The following is a 19,504-nucleotide window of genomic DNA, read 5'->3' on the forward strand; positions in this document are numbered from 1 at the left end:
TGCGAAGTTGAACCACATAATTTGATTTTTGTCAAAGACGAAGTTGAACCACATTATTATAGTAAACCTATTATAACGTTTAATCCACTCTCCACTCCTTTAGTTGAGATTTTGTTCAAAAAAAAAAGACTATCACTTGAGATTGTACTAATAACTAGATATCAATCTCATAACTATATTTCCTATAATCCGATCGAAAGTTTAATTTTCCATTTTTGATTTTTATCCAACCCCTCTTATCCTTTTGTCCATTTTCTTCTCTACCTCACGAATTTGCGTAATTTTGTTACAAAACAAATACTAATTTTATTTTTATGAAAAATAGAAAGCGATATCACTATTCTTATTTTCAAATTTATTTTGAAAAGTGGAATAATAATAATAATAATTGATATGAGCATATTTATGTGACTTAGTTAGCTTGTTTTCTTACATTTACATAATTAGTTTCCATTTATTATAGTGTTTTAAGCTATTTTCGTGTGTTTGTAAGTTTAAATGACAAAGTTGGCAAGAAAGTGAAATTTGGAACTACTTGAAGCAGTTTTGGGCTTGGAATGGATTGCATATGCATGGAGCAAGGTGGATGGACGAAATTGAAGATCAAGAGAGACTAGGAATGTGCTGAACATCTGGAGGAATTAAATCAAAGACTTGGAGGATAAGAAATTAGCCATGAAGAAAGAAACATTATTCAAATTACCTTATCTTATCCTAACCTAATCTTTTCTTACCTTAATTCCAGCTGCAAAGATGACTCATTTCCACATTAAATCACCTAAATATCAGGTTCTAGAAGCCTTATTTTCGTGCCCTAAGTTTGTGCCACATATTTCATCCCTTTTCTTCTAGAAATCTGCCGCAATACCCTTTCTAGAAGGCATATCCCCTGCTATAGTTTTTGAATCCCTTTCCTCCTTGGTCTTTGCCGTGTAACCCTCATTCTTTTCCCCTAGGATTGTGCAGTCCTTTTCCCTTCAAAAATTGTGTGAACCCTAGCCTATAAATACCTCATTATGCCGCACAAATCAGATCACCACCCTCTACCACAATTTCACACCACACCTTAAGAGCCTAAATTCAGAAAATCCCTATTGTGCCGCAGCAAGGAAGGAAGGAGGAGCCACCTGGAGCCGTGCTTGTCATTCAAGACGTTGGATTGTTGGAGCGTTTCTAGGTGTATTCTATCTTTGTTTTCAATGTTTAAATTTAAGGAAAACTAATGAAAAGGGCTTGAAAACTTTGACTTTTAACGATAAGGACAAAATAAAGGAAAAATGAATAGAACCAGGTTTGACTTTTTAGTGTAAAAATGTGGTTTTTCGTTAAAGTGAACAGTATCGCGGGCTTTTCGTTAAAACTCCCTTAAATTTAATTATCTTTGTTTAATTGCGAACATGAGGAACTAAATTCGTTTTAGTTAGAGGTGAATTCAAAACCATGATTATATTTGCAATATGAATTGATTACTTCTAGTTGTGATTTCATAAATCGTGAATGCAATTTACTTAACTGTTTGATTAAGAACTTATTCTTATATGTTAATTAAGGAGGCCTACTTAGTTTGCATGCATGAATTTGATGCTAGAATATAAAGGAGTTTCACCTAATCGTTATGAACTTATATTCATAAGTAGTGGAGGTTGCTAGTCACGATCATGTTAAGTAAATTCCTGGTAGGAGTATCATGTTGTTCATAGTTACAAATGCCTTGTCAATGCTTATGATTTTCACAAAGCTTAATGATCTTTGATTGTATCTCTATTATGTTGTTCATGTAGGGAACTATTGAAGAATAATTTGGTTGTTGATGCGTATCCCATCCAATTCAATGACTTAAGGAAAATCTGAGGGTTAATTAGTGATGTTCACGGTTAATCTGGGGCGTTGAGGTTCATGGTTTATTGGGATAATAATTGGAAATCAATTGTGTTGCATATGTGTCATGTGTGGAGAAGGACCCTCTAGCTACCTTATCACGCATCCATTCACCCCAATTTCGTGCAAGTTAGTTTAAGTTTACGATCTGCTTGTTTTTACCTTAATTTCGTCCAAAATCCAATCCCCCTTTACGTTGTTGTGTCTTTTAGTTAGAATCTGTCCAATTTTATGTTTTTAAGTGTTTTGAGTCAAAGTTTAGTTAGAATTTGTCCAAATTACTGCTTAGGTCCTATTTTGAGTCAATTTAACTTAGTTTGTGTATTTTGAGTCAGTTTAGCTTATTTTGAGTTGTTAGAGTCTAGTTTTCTGTTTTTGAGTCTAGTTTAGTGTCTTAGAGTTTAATTTGAGTAGATTAGCAGTCCTTCTAATCCCCGGCCTAAAACGATCCCTACTTTCATATACTACAATCATAGGATTTTAATTTGAGTGTTAGAATATTTCACATCAATAATAATACAAGGTGAATGGTACCTTAGCAAAAAATAAGAAGGTGCCTATTATATTGGCCTATATAAGAGTTATGAAGGTGGGCTAGGACCTGCTAAGAATGGTTTGGTCAATGAACATTAGCACTTTAATCAATGCGTAAGAAAATGTTTAAGTTTCGAGAGGGATGGAACAATAGTTACTTTGGCTTTGTTAATTCTCTTCAAAATTTTCAAAAATGGGATATTTGGAAGCTTATTAGGGTCAACAGGTCAATGCCCCTGCATTGGGCTGCCAACATAACTCACTTAATGTTGAATTTTATCACAAAAAACCTCAGTGCAATTAAAAATGTGACATCCCACATCACCCAGGGGAGTGATCCTTATATGTATATTACCATCTCTACCTAGCACAAGGCCTTTTGGGAGCTCATTGGCTTCAGATTTCATCAGAACTTCGAAGTTAAGCGAGTAGAGCGCGAAAGCATTCCCATGATAGGTGACCCATTGGGAAGTTTTTGTGTGAGTTCCCAAAAACAAAACCGTGAGGGTGTGCTGGGGCCCAAAGCGGACAATATCGTGCTACGGTGGAATCGGGCTCAGGAAGTGGTCCCGCCCGGGGCGGGATGTGACAAAAAATAGATCCATTCAACATTTCGGGCTCGGGAAGTGGTCCCCCCCTGGCTGGGATGTGACAAAAAATAGATCCATTCAACATTTTGTTATTGACACATGTACATATAGAAAACTACTAGAAATTGCTAACCACACGTTGCTGCAAAATTAGAAATTGCATGAAGGATTTTGTTTGAAAGATAGTGTTGTAGAAAATTAATACTATTTAGATTAAGATAGTATTTAGATTGAGAAATTTTTTACATACAAAAGATTTGATCATATAGTAAAATGAAAAGTAGTAATACTTATTGTAATACAGATAATTTGCATTTGTAAAGTGTAATGAACAAAACAACTCATTTCGACAAATACTATCTTTATAGCGTACTGGGTTATCTGATAAGACATATTACAATCTACCTAACAAACCAAAATCCACAAATGCTTGAAAAGGAAAAAAAAAAAAAAGTGTTCATCACTAACATTGAAACCAACCAGAATGACCTAATGGATAAATTAGAAATACAGAAATAAAAATAGCAATTGGACAGGACATGCTGCAACTTAGGAATCACAAGGCACCTCTTTCGCTCTATAAGGATCCCGTAGGGGGGGCAAGGGGCATAGCACAATCCTTCTTGGAGGAGGGTTGGTCACCCAGGTGCATGTAAAATCCAGGTTTTGGACATACCAATTAAAAAATGCTTTCCAGTTTCGATTGGCATTTGTTGTCATAGAGCCGCAATGTGACGACCTGTCCTTAATTTTCTATGTAATTTCTTCCCGAATATGTGAATTGACTATTATACCCTTATTGGCAAGTAACATGGACGTGTTTATTCGCTCTTAATTATTTTTCTCGCTATCATAATTAAATTGTACACGTTGTGTAGAAACACTATTACGGATAGGTTTCGATCTCCTTTTACTGTAGAAACTTTGAAACCCTATCCCTAGTTTCCTATTTAGCTACCCGTGCCTTTCCCTTTTATATCATAGCCAATCAACTTTTTAAAAGCCATCTTTCTCCATTCCTTTTCGCGGTTTCCCTCCTTACCACTCAATTGTGTTTTTCCTTCTTTTTAAAGTCACAAATCCCATCTTTTCCCTCTTCACGGCACCCAATCAGAAATAAGAAAAGAAGAAAAGTTCTCTCTCTCTCTTCTCTCCCTTTTTCCCTCGCCGAGCTGTCTCACTCTGTAACCCCCTCAAACTTACATCGAACTTCACCATCATAACCCAAAAACACTACCATCGTGTTCATCTTGACTCCACGAACACAACCATACCAATCAAATTCAGAATGGATGAGTTTTGATTAGCTAACTCGGGAGGTTCGAATCGGTCGAGTTTTAGATCGACGTGTTTTTGACCGAGTTACAAGGTTCTAGGATTTGGGAAGGCTTCTACACAACTCTCTAAGGGTCCTAGACTAGTTTTGGAAGAACATTGACGTGAAACAACCGAGTTTTGAGGAGCTCAGTTTTGGCCAGATCTTTCAAGGCATTTTCCAGCCATCTCCGTCCACTTTTTGGACTCCAAAAAGGTATAACGCAATTCTACTCTTCATAAGCTTCAAATCCATATAAAGTAGGTCGAAAATGGTTGAGAAATGAAGAAGTTATGCAAGTTTGAAATTTTTCCAGAAAATCGTCGAGATTCGAGTTGCAAATGGCGACGCCGGTGGTGGAGGACGGCAGTGGATGATGGAGCTCGCCTGAGAAGACAGGGGATATTCGGTCAAAGTTGACAAAATATTCTCACGGCGTCAGGTAACGCCATTAATCTTTGTTAAGTTTTTAACGGAATATTCCTAACGATGTCAGTCACACTGACGGCACATGCCTGCGCTTGGGGGAGCGTCTGGCTGTGCCTTGGCTGGCCTGTGGGTGCCTGTGCAGTGTCCAAAAATTTATCTGAAAATTTATATAGCTCTGTGACGTCGAGTAAATCGATTTCATGTATTTAAACCCTAGGTTTGAGCAAACTATGGGGGTTTTATTTAAGTTTCCGTATATGTGCTTTAATTAATTCTATTATAGTTATTTCACATATAGGAGGCACGTATCGCAAGGACTTACGAGGCCAGGCTAGGCTCGAGGGCTACGACCCGGTGGCGTACTTGTGAGTGAACTGTTTATTATATATATATATGGTTTATAGTTTCCACAAATGCATTTAAATGATTTACGCCTATTATGCCAAAATTTTAATTGAGTTTGGTAAATATTACCTTGTGATTAGAATAATAAAATGGCTATGGAATGTGCATATGCATATTTACCTGTTTATAAATATAGTATTGTGGTAGAATACTAAAATGATTCTACAGGACGCACATGTAAATTCAGGTGAGTTTAGTATATTGATTTGAATTGTATGGCACACATATATTCATATAGTTAGCTCATCATACATGCCTATATTTCCGTTAATGTTGAATTGTTCCTATTGTGGCATATTTATGATAAACAATGTTGGCATACATTAAATCTTTGTACATATACGTAGTATAATTTTGAGGAAATTATACTTGTTTTACGGCGAGGGGTTAGTATATTCGAAAATAAAGGTTTTCTTACGATCATTGCTTTGCTAACCCACTCAACTTTGTTTTTCGCCCCTCCAGGACCTAGATAGCTGCACTCCTTGTGGCGTTCGAGGAACCTTCGGCAGTTCTGACATTATCCTCTTTTAGATGTATGAACTTATCCATTGTTGTGTAATAAGTGTACTTTAGCTACTTTGACTACTCTATTGTAGTCTTACTGTCTATTATGCTCTGAATAATTGGAGTGGGTTCTTCCCATGACTACGCACTCTTTCACATTTTAATTTTAATTAGTTGTAGTTTAGTTTTAATTTATTCACTTTTTTCACATCACTTATCCTTATGGTTACGTCATCTCTTGGTGATGGCCAACATGCTTCGACCTTCCTAGGTCGGGGTGTGTCACGCAATATTGTCACTAAGATCACAATAAAACTGATTCTCAATTTATCATTGGTCGCATCCAAAGGCAGCCATATTCTAATGACAATATGAACGAAATAGATAAAATTAGAACAGAGAACATAGTGAATAATAAATAAAGAACGAAAAAGAAGGATTTCTTACACTCAATATGTTAGTAGAGAATTGATTAGCAGATTCATTGAGAACAATATCTTAAATATTTGTTCAAATTAATCACATGAAAATAAAAAGTTTGGATGATACTACAACCATTGAATGGCTAGGAGTGCAATGTAATTATATGAGGTTGTACTCTTAAGGAGATTCGGAAAAGTTTAGTGTTTTCCGCCCATTCAAAGATGAATCCTGGCTAAAACCTAGAAACATAGCACGCTAAACAGCAAAACTCTGAGCAAAGCCAACCCGTTTTGGGTAATGACGCATACTACTCTTTAAAAGAAATTCTTTCTTCTTAGACATCTCATTATAATATTTACCATGATCAATAATAAGAACGAAATGTTTACATTGTTCAAATAAAGAAAAACAATCTCAAATTATATTGAACAGTAAGGCTGTCTAAATTCTATTTCTTGACAACTCCCTTTGATTTGGTGAACAATGAGATGAATACTAAAGTAAATTGTGAAGAAACAACTATTGTATTATAAGGCACTCGTACCACTGAAACAAATTATAAGAATAACTAACGATTAAACAGAACATATGCAAAGCATCTGGATTTTTGACACGTTACTGATCTAATGATTTGTCTTTTCTTCTATCATCAGTTCTTCACTAAAATATTTTCTTTAATTTTACCCCATCCCCTAAAAGAACACATTTTTTATTTAGTTTGGAAAGAAAATCGATGGATACAAAGCCCATTGGGAATTATGGCCATCCCTAACTATTTTCTTGATAAGACTAATTATTTAACCTCGGAGGTTAATCATAATTTTTTTGTATCACAATAAATATTACATTATGCTCGACTGGGAAGCATAGATAATTTGTACTCGAAATGTACTGATATATTAAAAAAAATCATATCTTAAATAGTGAAACGATATATACGAAATCACAGATTGTTAAGTTTCAATTCAAGTAACTATTCAATTACCATCAACTAGACCTGGCAATTTATTACACGACCCGTTAACACGACACGTAAACGACACGAAAATAACGGGTTTCGGGTCAACACGATAACTAATCGGGTCATTATCGGGTCACACGATAATAACCCGTTAATAACGGGTCCTTAACAGGTTTACACGAGAGTGACACGCGGGCAACCTGTTTCGACACGATAAGAAAAATGCTATTTTGATGATTTTAATATTTTAAACTACTAAAAAAAACTTACTATAAAATGCAATAGATATAATGAATATGTATATATTGTTTATTAATTATTATTCTATATAAATTTTAAAATTTAAGTTTTATTTATTTATTTATTTTTATAGTATATTATAGGCAAAGATTGAGATTAAAAATCATAAAACACATTAAAAATAAAAATATCAAGTAATTTAAAAATACCAAAAACATAAAAAAATTATAATAATTAATTTCCCGCCTAATATTTCAAGAGTTTCATTCATTTCCCACCTAATGTTTGGGAAATTTTGCAACTTATACCCATCCATTTCCCGCCTAATGTTTAACCCAAAGAAAAAAAATAACCAGCTTTTTTTTTTCTTTTTTTATCTCTTATAACATTTTAACTTGAATAAAAATAAAATACGTAATAAAAAACATAAATGTAATTTTATTATTAAATATCATCACATACTAATTCAAACATAGTCTAATTAACACTTAATGACACACCCCGACCGAGATAGGAGCGTGCTGGCCGTCACACAAAGGCGACGTAGCCATGTGCACGTGCGGAAGCTAATAGAGTAGTAATAAAAAGTATGAATAATTAAAAACTAGCATTCTAGTACTAGAATAAGTGCTAGTTAGTGTGATACAAATTCAGAGCAGGTCTATAGCAGTCCAAATAAAACAACAACAGTAGTACGCCCGAAGGCGACCCTACAATGTGGAGTGTCTGTCAGAACGCCGAAAAGCTCGCAAGGGAAACCACCGCAACGGCTAAGCAACTAGAACCTGGAGGGGCGCAAAACAAAAGCGTGAGTGGGCAAAAACAAAGCTCTTTGAAAACCATTTAGCAAAACACAATCTAACCCCTCGCCGTAAAACCTGTATACTTCCCAGAAAAATAACATATGTACGTATGTATAGATATGCCCAAACATGCTCAAGGGTATGCCAATCATGCTCAATATATGCTATGTCAAAATCTCCTAATGATATGCAAGTGCTCAGGTGTGAGTCGTATCAATCACCCAATCCTCTGGCAGCCGGAGTCACCTAACGTGACCTGTACGGCTGTATATAGAGCTCAAATATCAATCTCACAAATAAACCTACCCACGAGTCGGAACCACCTAAAGGGGTCTGTACGACAGGCCTGGGTGTAACATGTATATACGCTCTAGTGCTACGATCACGTGAAGGCTGTGCGAATAATCGCGGGTCACCTACGAGTCGGAACCACCTACTGTGGTCTGTACGACAGGCCTATGCACCTAACTTGGATCCAAGCTGAGCGTATGGTGCGGGAGGTGAACAACACGTGAAGGACTGTGCCCTACTCTGGGCGGGAGCACTAACACCGGGGGTGCAGGTTATGAGCTCTCTAAGCATCTCTAAACACTATGTAATGCAATTGTTAATTAACGCTTACCTGGCACTTACCTATGCCTCCACAGCACCCACACATAAATATATATAACATATGCATATGTATATGTATGCCACAAATGATGCATGCAACGATGCATAAACGATAAATAATAAAGTACATGGCATAAGGCAAATAACCCTTTTTAAATCAATTTCTGGGAATATAAATGTATATAGGTATATACGGAAAACAAAAGCCCACTCACTGGTATGTAGAAGGGTCGTAGCCCCCCTGTCTCGCATGTGCACGCTCGTCCTCTGGGTACGTGTCACCTAGATGCGAAACAACTATAAAAACGTTAACTTTAAAGCACATAACTCGTTTCTCGTAATAACTTCTCATACATTGCTCAAAATGGACAAATGAATATACCAACGTGCTCTACACAACCTCAGGATCACAACCATATTTTTAAAATAATTTTTGGACCCCGCACGCGCCCCCACGCGCCAGAACAGGCACGGACCCACGCGCCCCCACGCGCGGTCACGTGCCAAGCACACTGACGGTGTCAACAGACGCCGTCAGGAATATTCCGTTAACCTGACGGAATATTCCGTTAAACTTAACCCCTGCCGTTAGGAATATTCCGTTAAACTTAACGGAATATTCTCCTTTCTTCTCCGGCCGACCTTCGCCGGACTCCGGTCACCGGAAAACTGGCCGGAAAACTGGAAAACTTCAAACTCACTAATCTCCTTCGTTTCTCAACCATTTTCTATGATTCTTGGACCAAAAGAAAGCCCTAAACTAGTAGAATCACGTTGGACCACTTTTAAAGGCTAAAAGTTACGCAATCATACCTGTCCCCAAACTCAAAAACCGGCCAACTTCGAACCAGGCCTTCCCGACGTCCAACTTCGTCCAACGAGCTACTCCGACGCTCCTTAGGACTTCACCAACCCACCTACAAGCTTCAAATGTCCAAAAACTAAGTAAATTAATGTTGCATGAACAGTGTTCAAAACGGACATCGCAATATCGACGTGAAAACGTCGAAGTTCTTACCTGCAAGTGGTATATTCGTGCTCCCCTCGACCTCACGATCACAACTGCACTCTTGGTTTCCTCGATCTGCTACGGTTTAAAGGTCCTTGGTTTATGTCCGTACGTTTACAGGGGTAGTGGGAGCTCGGGGGAGAGAAAGAGAGACACGGGAGGGAGAGAGACAGAGGGAAAGGGAAGGGCAGAGAGTGTGCAGGTGTGTGTGTGGCCCAACACATGCCACAACACACAAAACAACCCCCACTAAGTGACGAAAACACACTAGGGGCAAAATTGTAATTCCACACGTACGTGTTAATAATCCCGGGACGGGATGTCACACTTAAAATATATAAATAATTAATATATTTATTCCAAGTCATCAAAACGATAAGATTCACTAACGCTTAAAGTTTATTTATACTTTCATTAAGTATAAGATCAATGCATATCCCATCAAAACGATGAGAGTATGAATAAACTTTTAAGTGTTAGTGAATTTATCGTTTTGACGGGATACGTATCCTACAAAACTAATTTCAACAATCTAACCGTCAAACTTGTTTATACATGCTTCGAGATCGTATACTCCAAAAATTGCAAAAAACAAACATTCAGAGATGAAGTAATGAGACAAAACTTTTTAACGGTTATAAACGAAAAATCACGATTTGACGGTTATTTTAACTCTGATTTTGATGATTTTGTACAGCTACACTCCTTGACCTTATATGAATACAATGAATGAATTCGATCTTCAATTTAAAATATTTACACTAGTGGATACCACAAATCTTATGTTATACTTAATGAATGTATAAATAAACTCTAAAGTATTAGTTAATGTATCGTTTTGATGGGATACGCATCCTATGAAACTAATTTCAATGATCCAACCGTCAAACTTGTTTATACATGTTTCGAGATCGCATACACCAAAAATTACAAAAAACAAACATTCAGAGATCAAGTAACGAGACAAAACTTTTCGACGGTTATAAATGAAAAATCATGATTTAACGGTTATTTTAACTTTGATTTTGATGATTTTTTACAGTTACACTCCTTGATCTTATATAAATACAATGAATAAATTCGATCTTCAATTTAAAATATTTACACTAGTGGATACCACAAAATCTTATGTTATACTTGATGAAAATATAAATAAACTCTTAAGTGTTAGTGAATCTATCGTTTTGATGGGATACGCATATTACAAACTAATTTCAACGATCCAACCGTCAAACTTGTTTATATATGCTTCAAGATCGCATATGCCAAAAATTGCAAAAAACAAACATTCAAAGATCAAGTAATAAGACAAAACTTTTCGACGGTTATAAACGAAAAATCACGATTTAACGGTTATTTTAACTCCAATTTTGATGTTTTTTTACAGCTACACTCCTTGACCCTAAACAAATACAATGAATGAATTCGATCTTCAATTTAAAATATTTACACTAGTGATGTTATACTTGATGAAAGTATAAATAAACTCTTAAGTGTTAGTGAATTTATCGTTTTGATGTGATACGCATCCTACGAAACTAATTTCAACGATCCAACCGTCAAACTTGTTTATATATGCTTCGAGATCGCATACGCCAAAAATTGCAAAAAACAAACATTCAGAGATCAAGTAATAAGACAAAACTTTTCGATGGTTATAAATGAAAAATCAAGATTTAACGGTTATTGTAACTCCGATTTTGATGATTTTTTACAGCTACACTCCTTGACCCTAAATGAATACAATGAATGAATTCGATCTTCAATTTAAAATATTTACATTAGTGGATACCACAAAATCTTATGTTATACTTGATGAAAGTATAAATAAACTCTTTAGTGTTAGTGAATCCATCGTTTTGATGGGATACACATCCTACGAAACCAATTTCAACAATCCAACCGTCAAACTTGTTTATATATGTTTCGAGATCGCATACGCGAAAAATTGCAAAAAAAAAACATTCAAAGATCAAGTAACGAGACAAAACTTTTCGACGGTTATAAACAAAAAATTACGATTTAACGGTTATTTTAACTCCGATTTTGATGATTTATTACAGCTACACTCATTGACCCTATACGAATACAATGAATGAATTCGATCTTCAATTTAAAATATTTACACTAATGGATACCATAAAATCTTATGTTATACTCGATGAAAGTATAAATAAGTGTAGATTTTTAAAACCCTCCAAATCTCATGAGCAATGTTATTTATTTGAGTGAAAAATTAATAATAATAAGTGTGAAAAATGTGATCACTCGTAATGAAAAGCTTTACAACTTTCATTAAGGGGTCAACTCCGAAATTTAGTATGTATATACTAATTTAATATTATGTTTTACAATTTTTTGGGTCAAATTGTGTTTTTCTTTTCATTTTTATTGATTTAAAATATAATTTTCTTAACGGGTAACGGGTCGGGTCATATTACCTGATAATATTAACGGGTTGATTTCGGGTCGGGTCATATTACCCGTTTACTTTAACAGGTATTACACGACACGACCTGTTAAGCTATCGGGTATGACACGAAAACGACATGAACACGAGAAACACGACACGAATGCCAGGTCTACCATCAACCTCATCAAAATTTATCATATTCACAACAGTGTCATCCCAAGAAACCAGGCAATATAACCTACAATGAATACTAAGCTTCAAACTTTCTTTAATGAACTGGGGATTTGAAGTTTCCATTGGTCTCTAAAACTAATGCAAATTTGTAGAGGCTAATCTCTATTATTTCTTAACCAATTTAAACAACAAAGAAACAATTAGGAGTAAGGTATAAATGAAAAATGAATAAACCGTGAATATGTGATATCTAACAACAAACCAAGATAAAGAGCTCATTTTATGGTAATTGTCCATATGGAGCAATGTTTTAAAAGGCTCGCCTAGGTGCTCTATGAGGCTGAGCTTGAGGGTTGTCGCCTCTATTTTGAGGGAGTGGGCGTAAGGCTTTGCCGGAGCCGCCTAGGCTGTGGAAGGCGTGTGACAGCCCGTCCCGTACTTTTCGTACCGTAGGGGTGAAATGACGGTTTTGCCCTTAGTATGGTTTTTTTTTCGTTGTGTGGTTGTTTTTGAGTTTTGATTGGTGGAGTTTGGACCACACACACACCCCCACACTTACCCTCATCCCTATCCCTGTCCCGAGCCCCTCTCTCTCTTCCTTTCCTATTCTTTTCGTACGGACAACACCATAACCCTCGAGATCTTCACGGATCGTGGAACAAATTATATAGTTGTGCTCGTGAGGTCCTTAGGAGTTCAACCATACCCATTTCAGGTAAGGATACCTTCGTTTTCACGTCGAACTTGGGATCCCCCGATTTCTGAGCAGCCACCCTGAGAACTAAGCTACTGCCGTCAAGCCAAGAAGCTCCAACGAGTAGTTGTTGTTTTTCCAACGAAGATCTTGTCAATACTAGTGAAGGTAACATTCGATAATCCTTTTAAAACCTAGTAGATAGTGTTGTGGTGTACCTTTGGAATAATTTTAAGAAGCTTAGAGGAAAAGGATTCTCCAGTTCCCAACAAGAAACCCGGTCCTTGCAGGCCATTTTTCGGCCAAATGCGACCACAAACGAGAACCCCCAATGATATATTTTGATTCTTTGTTTCTGGGGCTTTAATTTGATATATTAGGTTGCTAGTTTCAGTTGAGTTTTGGGGATGAACGAAGCTTCTAAGCTTCTGGCTTTCTTCTTCGTGGAAAACCGGTGATAAGACCGAGTCGACCCAACCCGACCTGAAAAAAAAATAAAAAATAAAAAATAAAAAAATAAAAGGGCCCCAAACATGGAACTGGCCCTAACCCATGACCCATCAACTCAGGATGCAGCCCAATCCATTTACTAAATGGATTTGGAATATTTCTGGAATATTCTTTGGGTTGACTTTTTTTCAAAATTTTCTTGAAAACCCTATTAGGCTAATTTCGATGCCCCAAGTCCGTTTTTGACATCCATTTAGTGTAATTCCAAAGTTTTAACGTAGTCGACCACCTGGGCGGCTCGGTTGACCATTTAAGGTTAACCGTTGACTTTTTCTAAAATTTGTCGGGGACCCTCCTTAGTGTATTTCGACGCCCTGATTCCAAATCAACACTCCGTTTTCTCAAACTTAATTGTCTTGGTGGAGTTTTACTAATAGGTCCCAATATTATGCTTAGTTTCGATTACTATCAGAGACTTTGGCTATCTTAGTTCGAACGGCTGCAGCCTCGCAAGTATCTATGAGTGGGTCTTTTCTTTTTTACGTACATATATATATATATATGTGTGTGTGTGTGTGGGTGTGTGATTTTCCCAACAACTGCTTTATATATTATGATGTGACATGTCATGTTTAGCTTTACAAATAGACTTTTCGTACACTTTATGCTTTTAATATTACTTGTGGCATGACATCTTTGCGTTTTATCTACTCATTATTACATGTTTGCACAGTGTCTCTTAGTTATTTGTACTATCATGGGCCAAGAACTAGCTTCACGTGCAGTTCACATGCACCGTTTATATTCGCTTTGGATCAAGAGTTAGGTGTCAGCCTGTCCTTTTGTGTGATATTTTGGACTCGTATGTGATACGACTGGTGTAGCTCACATGATGTAGCACTAGAATGTAAAACTTACACCCAGCCTGTTCCATTGTTTGTATATCTCTGCAATGGACTTGTGTGCCTACATAAATTAATGAGCATTGATTTCTTATAATAATGAATTGAGATTTGATGTTGAGATACCTTGTTGTTGTGCCTACACCCTTTAGCTCATTTGTGTTGCAGGGTACTTATTACATACTAATATTATAATATTTTTAGGAAACCATTTACTTGTTTTACAAAACTTTATTTTTAGGTCCACTCACCCTTGTTTTTGGCCCTCCAGGATTTTAGTGGCAAAGGTTTCGTGACGACAAGGATTGTTGGTAAAAGCTGTTATGTGGAAGACTTCTCCTTTCGGTATAAATGTCCTTATTCTTCTTTTATTGCAACTTATCTACACTCTGACATCACTTGTGTGATATGCGTTCAATCCCGCTCACATGAGCACTCTAAATTAGTCACTTTTAGGTTTTAATTTATTTACATTATCCACATCATTACACTTTATGGTTTCTTCACCTTCCAAGTATCGGTCAGCGCATTGTGATTCAGGTGTCCAGATGGACATTCCAGGTTAGGATGTGTCAATTATCCTCCTTATAAGTTTTGTAGAATTTGTTCACGTTTTCCTATTTTGACAAAACTTATGAACGCAGCGCACGGTTCACACCACTACTCTACAGGGCCTTCCCGCCTTGGTCTATGCACCTTTCATATTTTTCCATTTTTCTTTTATTTATTTATTTTTGCAACTGTTCAAATTAACTGCATCACCGGTGTTACGACGTCGTTCTATGCAGGAACTCAGAGAAAAGAAATAGTACGGTGTATGGCTTTTTCTTTCTCTCTCTGCGTAAATTCAGCATTTACGTTCTTTCCATCCCGTCGTCCCTCTCTCGCTCTGAATCTCCGTACAACCACATTTCGATTGGGACTTACTGTTAGGTTTTTTTTTTTTTTATTCTCCCTCCTGTAATTTGGGATTCAGATGGGGCAGCAATATCTGATCTACAGCTTCGTCGCTCGAGGCTCTATGGTTCTGGCCGAGTACACAGAGTTCACCGGAAATTTCACCACCATTGCCGCTCAATGCCTCCAGAAGCTTCCTTCCTCCAACAACAAGTTCACATACAATTGCGACGGCCACACCTTCAATTACCTTGTCGAAAACGGCTTCAGTGAGTCCCCATGCATTCATTTCCTCATGCGTTTTTTCGTTTCCTTCCCATTAATTTATGCGTTTCCCTTCAGTTTTGGGTGATTTTATCTGCGTCTTCCTCTCTTCGATTTCCTTGTTTCGACGACTTTGATTGATCCCTGTGTTCTTTCATTTGTTTTGTTGGATTGAGAGGATTATATCAATGTACGTTTATGGAAACGCTGATAATTGTTAATTATTTGTTTGATAGAACTAAATTTTTGTGTTTTATTATTTTTTTACATGATTTTTCGCGATTCGCAGTGCATTGAAACTTTCGGAAAATGATACGGAAAGGACAATGATTGTGCATACACTGGGATGCTGTGTCTTTGTTTTTCTATTAAGGGACCTATTCGAAAATATCTGATTTGACAATTCGAAATGTATTTTTGCTTGATGCCTATGGAGAACGTAAGGATCATTGGGGATTAGCTGATAAATGATCTCTGTGTTTTTCATATTTGAAATGTCATGAGATTTTACATCTAGTCATCATTCATTTTCTTTTACTTTCTAGTTTTTCTTGAACAATCGAGAAGGGTGGTTGCTCGTCTGTGCCTATAGTCAGTTGATCAGATCTTATAGAATCAGTGGCAAGGTTATATATTTATATTTGTTGGAACCCCCTGTCCCACATGGGACAGAGGGAGAAGAGAAGAGTGCTTTAAATAGAAATACCCCTCTCTAACTAACATCGAGGCCTTTTGTGATAAAACCCCACACCTGAGGATTGTGCAGGTGGTTAAGTGGAGACAGTATCGGTGTTGTTGGAGTGGGCCCTCGGCCCGTCGACCTAAAAATTTCTACATGGTATCAGAGCCAGGAGGCGGGCCCGTACAGCCACATGATTGGGTGGGTCCCCGTTGGCCCCGCGTGATTGTCCACGTAGGCCAAAGATGCCACGTGTTTGGGTGGGTCCCCATTGGCCCCACGTGATTGGGTGAGTCCCGACATGGCTCCACGTGGTTGCCGATGTGTGGAAATTCACGTGTGACCCATAAGTGGGGTCTCACGTGCGGGGGAGTGTTGGAACCCCCTGTCCCACATCGGACAGAGGGAGAAGAGAAGAGTGCTTTAAATAGGTGGTTAAGTGGGGACAGTATCGGTGTTGTTGGAGTGGGCCCTCGGCCCGTCGACCTGAAAATTTCTACAATATTGCATTCATGTAATAGGCAATGCACATTGTATAGACAATGGATAATTTTTATTTATCTTGTGATTCACTAAACAGTTGTACTTTTCCAGTGAGAATATTTCTACAATCAGAATTCACTGGTACTGTTTAATCATCTGAGTACTGTTTAATCATCTGAATCCGTTTTGACAGTGCGTATTTAAAAAAGTTTCACAAAAACGTTTATGAATGTGTAAAGTACTATCAGATTTTCTGAGAAAAGTTTATGTTTCTATCTAATGTTAAGGTTTTCGAACAAACTTTTTTGTTTTTGGGTGTATCGTTATTGGATTAGATAGATTGGATAACTTGTCCCAATTTTCAGCTATGGTCCTATTTTTCCTCCTGTTCGTTGCTCTTATTGTGGTTGATCATATATCTTTATGTATTAGTAACTAGATCGCTATATTATTGGAAGACTATCGCTGTAGTATTGGAACATTGTCTTTAGTTTCAACTTTGAACTTGAAGTCTTCCAACCAAAAGAAAATGATACTCTGCGAGTTTCTTTTATTGGATTTTTGTTTATTGATTTATTGAAGTTCAATGCTTGTGGAGTGGTTCTTAATCTTGTGGGATTAGGGTTTTAGACTCTTTTTATTTTGGATTCTACAGCCTACTGTGTTGTTGCCGCTGAATCTGCTGGCAGGCAAATTCCAATTGCCTACCTGGAGAGAATCAAGGATGATTTCAACAAAAGATATGGTGGTGGGAAAGCTGCGACTGCTGTTGCCAATGGACTGAACAGGGAGTTTGGGTATTAATTTCACGAAGTGCTTTTCATGGCAACAAATATTGTTCAAATTTTAATTTTTCTGAATACGCTTAACTCTTTTTTATATGGATGTTTTAGACCCAAACTGAAGGACCACATGAAGTACTGTGTAGATCATCCTGAAGAGATCAACAAGCTTGCAAAAGTGAAGGCTCAGGTTACTGAGGTCAAGGGTGTTATGATGGAAAATATTGAGAAGGTGGAAAGAACTGATAACCTTTTTTTTATACAAATTTTTGTAACTGTTATGTAGGTAATTTGGAAGTTAAAGACTGTCTACGATATAGCCTAATTTTGCATGCTTATTTCTGATTACTAACAGACTTTTGCTATCGAAATTTTAGCACTGGCATCAATAATATCACTCTGACTAATTCTGTGTATACATTGCAATAACTCGTGTGTATTTTGGATATATTCTGTGCCTTTTTCCATACATTGACTCAATGATATGTTTACATACCCGGAATGGTAATCATTCCAATCCCTTCCCATGTCAGTGTTTACCTACGTGCAATAAAGAATCAAGAAACATGTCGGATCTCTCTGATTTTACTTAGTACCAAAAACTCCCTTAAGTAATCAGTGTTTTATTAGTAAGTAATTGGCACATACAAATGTTTCTTTGTGCAATGGTGCTTTTGTAATCAGATTGCTTTTATTTGATTCCTGAAAAGGATTTGTGATAGGAACAACTCGATGCCTATTTCATTTTGAACCCAGTAAACAGGTCAATGAGATCATTTCTTTTTGAATTTTATCCCTCTAATATTTGTTTTCTCATTCACACTGCATTACAAGTGGGATAATATGTTACCGATTTTGTCGTGGAAATTCATATGATGTGCAGGTTCTTGATCGTGGTGAGAAGATTGAGCTGTTGGTGGATAAAACTGATAATCTTCGTTCCCAGGTTAGTCAAAGAATCATTACTTCTGGAGCTAGTTGAACTTCTGGAAACCCTTGTCCTGTTAGGTTTGGGTGAAGGAAGATGATATGGTTATTTGATTAGATAGACGTTACAAGGCGCTACACTTGCTCTTACTTTCTTTTCTTTATCCCTCCCCCATTTTTTCACCTTTTCTTGTATAACCACTGTATATCTCCCTTCTGTCAATTTCACGATTTTTTAATATACTTTGTTATGGTGTTTTATATTTTCAAAATACTGGTTTGTTGCAGGCCCAAGATTTCAGGACACAGGGAACAAAAATGAAAAGAAAGATGTGGCTTCAAAACATGAAGATGAAACTGATTGTCGTGGCAATCCTCGTTGTCATAGCACTCATCATATATTTATCTATTTGTCGTGGTTTCAAGTGTACCTAAAACGCCTTGGAATGTCTCTGGAAACTTTCCTGATGTCATGCGGCAGTTAAGGTCTTGGTAAATTGCTCTAACTCTTCCAGTTCTTTACCTATCTAGGTTCTACCCGTCCTCTTTCGCTAGCCATTTTAGGACGGGGGCGGTTTTGTATTTCGCATTGGTTGTATAGTTTATATATTTTTACCTTGTCTAGGTAGTTAAATCACTATATGTTCTCCACCATGTGTAATGGATCCTTAGCTTACGATGTAATGGAGGAATACTTTGTAAATCAGCATGTCCTTTTGGAATGCTATTCAAATCTATCCCCTTATTTGCTTTTATCCAATTTGCAGCGATACAGTAAGTTGGTTGAGACCGGGTTTCATCATACTACGTTTAACAATTATCGTGACGAAACAAAGGCCGTTGCGCAAAGAAGATTTTTAACACCACAAAAGAACCTTTGTTGCACTAAGTTTTACGAGACGAATATTTCGTGTTGCAACGTTCAACACCAAGAGGGTCTTTTCGTCGCACGGCTACGTTCAATATCTAACTATGAACGCGTGATGCATCAGTGCACCATTAGAGCAACCTTTGAATATATTATGAGCCATGAGAAATGTTTTTCAATATAATCACATCTTTAGTCTTGCATTGAATTCATAGAAAATGCTATGAACTTTATACCTGGGTAACACCGTTAGTCTTGCATTGAA

The 19,504-nt window shown here is 36.9% G+C and overlaps 1 protein-coding gene across 1 annotated transcript; it reads left to right on the forward strand.

Annotated features, from left to right (window-relative positions):
* The first annotated feature begins 15,095 nt into the window (after window positions 1-15,095).
* Window positions 15,096-19,126, forward strand: LOC103959490 (putative vesicle-associated membrane protein 726). Its single transcript, XM_009371841.3, has 5 exons — window positions 15,096-15,505; window positions 17,318-17,459; window positions 17,556-17,676; window positions 18,328-18,390; window positions 18,660-19,126. The coding sequence occupies exons 1-5, from the start codon at window positions 15,316-15,318 to the stop codon at window positions 18,804-18,806; spliced, it is 663 nt and encodes a 220-aa protein (XP_009370116.2). The 5' UTR covers window positions 15,096-15,315; the 3' UTR covers window positions 18,807-19,126.
* Window positions 19,127-19,504: the final 378 nt, after the last annotated feature.

This window comes from the organism of the source record quoted next, unplaced genomic scaffold, assembly GCF_019419815.1.
Source record: "Pyrus x bretschneideri cultivar Hongxiangsu unplaced genomic scaffold, Pyrus_bretschneideri_v1 Contig107, whole genome shotgun sequence".
NCBI lineage: Eukaryota > Viridiplantae > Streptophyta > Magnoliopsida > Rosales > Rosaceae > Pyrus > Pyrus x bretschneideri.